Here is a 4,583-nt window from a genome sequence, read left to right on the forward strand (position 1 = left end):
CAGTTTTTGCAAATACCTGTGACTGTACTTTTATTTTCCTATTGTATTTTATATTGTTCAGTAGTTATAGATTTAGGGTAGGGCTGGGGTTGTGTTCCAGTGAAAGTATAAATTTATATTTAATTATTTATTTTCTTTTTTTTTTTTTAAATGCATGCAAATCATTAAACTAAGACAAACAACTGAAAAGAATGGAGTACCCTGCATGTTGAAATGTAATGCTAAAACAATACTCATGTGTTTCGAAAAATGATGCCAAAGGGTCCTGTCCATGTGTCAATGAGTTAGGAGTGAGAATGTGTTGCGTAAGCAGTTTTTACAGTAAACATTTAGAGGATGGCGGAAAAGCTGGTGATGCAAACAGGAAGTAGACAGCCTCGTTTAACAACGTCAAGTTCAATCTTTGTGGACTTCGAGGCATTGGACCTTTGAATTGAGACACATTTACAGTCAAACTTTTCTGCAATAAAATGAACAAATTAATGAGACTGACTGACATTTAATCAAATGTGACTAAAATAATACACTCATTGTTTATGCTTGTTTATCTCACACTGGAGCTTTAAACAGAGGTTTTAAAGGCTGTCAGTATCACCTGTCTTCACTAATGAACTCAGCCCTCATCAGTCAGATCATCTGTGGGGCGTTTGTTTTAAAAACCACCATCTGTGACTCAACAGTAAAATAAAAATGCATTTCAAACTGAATGAAGCTATAATATTATAATAGCCATTAGTTTTAAGTGTCAAAATGTAAATTAAGAACGTTCATAAATATGTAATTCTGTTAAATAAGGTTCATTTTCATATTGCCTGATACTGACTGACACAGATGTCAGTATGGAAATGAATGGAAAGAGATGGACCAATACACAAATATAGAGGAAGTGAATATGAAATAGGGTTTATAGACTAGTAAACAAATAATGTGACGCTGAATGAGTGATGAGAGCAGATATAATAATCATCTGTTTGAAGCTGAGGACAGAAACATCAGACTCAGGACAGAAACACAACCTCTAAAGTAAGAATAACTCATAAGTTAATTCTTTAAATAGAATTAGATTTTGAGAGGTTAATATTATCTGATTTGGTGTGAATCTTATGCTGCTAATATGTTATTTAAAAAAAAAAATCATAATGTTTTACTCTAAGATGAAAATGAGTGTATTTGAGTTTTTAATGCATTTCTTCCTCAGAAATGGACCAAACTCTGTATTTCATTCTTCTTCTCATTGGTGAGTGTGTTTGTGGTTTTATTCATGATCTCTAGTTTCATTAGGTTTGATCCTGTTATGAAAAGCATTAAAGCAGCGTCTCTCTTTCACAGTTCTCTGCTCCGTATCTGAATGTGTTCAGCGTCAGTATCACTTTATAAATGAGAACAAGACCTGGACTGAAGCTCAGAGATACTGCAGAGAGAAATACACAGATCTGGCCACCGCTGACAACATGAACGACACGAACGAGCTGAAGAAGAGTGTGAATGATGGAAGTGTTCAGAAAATCTGGATTGGGCTTCAGAAGACGGGTCGTGATGAATGGCACTGGTCTTCAGGTGAACCTGCGCTCTATCTGAACTGGGCTACTGGAAAACCAAATCTTGGTGATGAAAAAGAATGTGTTATGATGTCAGGTGGACAATGGTATGCTGTGGAATGTAATATGTACCGAAGTTGTATTTGCAATTCCTCCAATAACAGTAAGTGCATCTCCCTACAATGGCAACAAACATTAATGTATAAAAAGAAGCATAGAGTTTTTGACCCTGCACCTGGAGGTCCACTGCCCTGTGAAGTTTCTATCCAACCTGCTTCAGCTTGTGATTATCAGCTGATCCTGAAGAACTTGATTTGCTGGTTCTGGTGTGTTTGATTAGGGTTGGAGTGAAACTCTGCAGGACTGTGACTCTCCAGAACAGATGTTGGCCACTGCTGTACACCGTTCTGACACAATACTAATCACTTCTACATTTTAATGTGGTCATACTGTACATATAAACCACCAGAAGTCAGTTTCTGTAGAGACAAACTAATGTTGGCCTGGAGAGAGAGAGAGAATAATTCATAATTTCTTTATACATTTAATTATGTAATTGATAAATGTAATCGGTCAACAGGGATGTCTGGCGTAGGAAATCAACAAAACCCTTTATTCAAATATTATTTAAACTTTGTTAAATATTTTGCAACTATATATATATATATATATATATATATATATATATATATAATGGTTTTATATTTTGAAAAATATAAAACAATATAATTTTAATGGTTTAATCAAACATGTAGGGTCATTAATAACTAATAACATCTCCGGTCATCAGTTTTGGACATTACTGAATGGAATTCTGCCTCTTCTTGATGTTTACGAACAAAACAAATATTACAATATTTAGTTTTGAGATTTTTATCCTCAGAAGAGTCTTTTTAAGTAGATGTTTCAAAACAAATACATATTTGTGATCAATTAGCTACAGTCTGACCACCTGAACTGATGCGATACATTCAGCTTTCAGGATCTCAACACAAAATCAGTCTTTAAATGATGCGTTTCTGATGATAACCATGAAGCATCTTAAGAATAATGAACAAACTGATTGATGAATCTGTTTTCATCTGTTTTCTTAAAGCAATCACAGAACTTGTCTTAGTCAATCAGCTGAAGAGTTGGAGAGATGCTCAGAGTTACTGCAGACAGAATCACATTGATCTGGTCAGTGTGAGGAACCAGAACGAGAATCAACAGGTTCAGCAGTTCATTAGTGACAGATATTTATCAGGATCACGGATCTGGATCGGTCTGTTCAGAGACTCATGGCAGTGGTCAGATCAGAGTGATTCTTCATTCAGAGACTGGGACACTGCTGAACCTGATAATAATGGAGGAAATGAAAACTGTGCAGCTGTCAAACTGAATGCTCAGGGGAAATGGAATGACATCTCTTGCACCAATCAATATCCTTTTGTGTGTTATGAAGGTGAGTAGATCTTCACAACACACACTCCATCGGTCATGGTTTGGCAAGGGAGGACCCAGATGAAGAATTAACAGGGAGAACAGTTTATAAACAAGAGTGAGAACACAAACCGATGAGGCAGTAAGACAGTCCACACAATAGGGCAGACACACGACAGGAGAACAGGCTGGTCGGATAGAGGTAGCTTCAGACTCTGTGGCAAAAGGAGACCTGGTAACAGCTCAAGGAACCACAGGCTTGAACCTGTTGATGGGAACTCTTGAAGCACCAAAATGTCTGTCAGGTCAGAAGAACCAGCGACCAGGGAGGACCAACACAGACAATACAACAGGAGAGACTAGAGATAGACAGATCAAGAGCAAACCAATGCCTAGGGAGAAAAAACTTAAAAGAAAAACAAAAGTTAAAATAAATACAAAAATAAAATACTATAGGATAACGATTGGAAGCAGCTAGGAATAACTAGAACTACAAACAAAAATAAAAAAAGACAGCAACCTTGCTGAAAACTGAAAAAATAAAAATAAATTTGAGAACTAAAATAAAAACTAAACCACAAAGACTGGAACTAGACTATAGGCTACAGACGGAAACAAACAAAAACTAGAAAAACAAGAGAGAACTAAACAAGATGCAATATACTGAATAAAGAGTATAACAAGACTAAATATGCAAGCAAGAGACTGCACACACAAAACAAACCAGCAAAGATCAGAGGACAATGAGCACAAGATAAAGGGAGCAGAGCACACAAGGATCAGGTGAACACAATTAGACAAACAAGGACTAAACAAGGGGGTGTTGTGATTGAAAATGAGGAGGCAGGACAAGAGGAGCACACGGCCAACATAAACAAATACACAACAATGTGCTCAGACACAAAATAAACAGAGACACATTAATCAAAGATAGCTCAGACACTGTTGATGGCAGGGCAGGATCCTGACACCATCATCACCTCCAGATCTCTTAAAGTTCACTCTACATGTCTGACATGACAAATTCATCCCTAGTGTTTGTTCTGCATGTTGTTTTTGATCAGTCTCTCTCTAGTTTCTGCTTGTGCTGGTTTTATCTGCAGATCCTGAACTGATTGTGATCCGAGAGAATGTGACGTGGCCTGAAGCTCTGAGATACTGCAGACAGAATCATGTGGATCTGGTCTCGGTTCATTCAGAAGAGATGCAGCGTCGTGTGATGAACGTGGTTAAACGTGCGTCTACTGCGGAAGTGTGGTTGGGTTTACGTCACTCCTGTATTTCGGGCATCTGGTTCTGGGTGAGTGAAGTTACCGTGTGCTATCAGAACTGGGCTCCAGGGAACGGCACATCAGAGGAGGACTGTGAACACACAGTGAGATCTGGAGCAGTTCAGTCTGGAGGAGATCAGCGCTGGATCAGCCTTCCTGAGACTCACAAACTCAACTTCATCTGCACAACTTATGAAGAGTAAAGAACATGTGAATGCCTGAATGTTTATTTCCATTATCTTCCTCTTTCAAGGTGTGAAATACATGTATACTATTTTTCTATAGATAATGTTATATACATAGTTCATGCAATCTTTCAGTAATATATTATTGTGCTGTGAAGTGTAGATGG

General features: G+C 37.4%; 1 protein-coding gene across 1 annotated transcript; it reads left to right on the plus strand.

Moving 5' to 3' along the window:
• The first annotated feature begins 920 nt into the window (after positions 1-920).
• Positions 921-4,440, plus strand: LOC132115677 (macrophage mannose receptor 1-like). The gene is made up of 5 exons (XM_059524092.1): positions 921-1,023; positions 1,199-1,237; positions 1,330-1,701; positions 2,635-2,982; positions 4,064-4,440. Exons 2-5 carry the CDS (start codon positions 1,201-1,203, stop codon positions 4,432-4,434), a joined length of 1,128 nt encoding a protein of 375 aa, XP_059380075.1. The 5' UTR covers positions 921-1,023; positions 1,199-1,200; the 3' UTR covers positions 4,435-4,440.
• Positions 4,441-4,583: the final 143 nt, after the last annotated feature.

Source organism: Carassius carassius, chromosome 3, assembly GCF_963082965.1.
Source record: "Carassius carassius chromosome 3, fCarCar2.1, whole genome shotgun sequence".
Classification (NCBI taxonomy): domain Eukaryota; kingdom Metazoa; phylum Chordata; class Actinopteri; order Cypriniformes; family Cyprinidae; genus Carassius; species Carassius carassius.

What these genes read in the sequence shown, in the direction of transcription:
- LOC132115677 (XM_059524092.1), top strand. Translation starts at nt 1,201, where the DNA reads ATGGACCAAACTCTGTATTTCATTCTTCTTCTCATTG. An exon ending in TTTCATTCTTCTTCTCATTG is followed by an intron (nt 1,238 to 1,329) that starts GTGAGTGTGTTT and finishes TCTCTTTCACAG; the next exon opens with TTCTCTGCTCCGTATCTGAA. An exon ending in TCCTTTTGTGTGTTATGAAG is followed by an intron (nt 2,983 to 4,063) that starts GTGAGTAGATCT and finishes TTTTATCTGCAG; the next exon opens with ATCCTGAACTGATTGTGATC.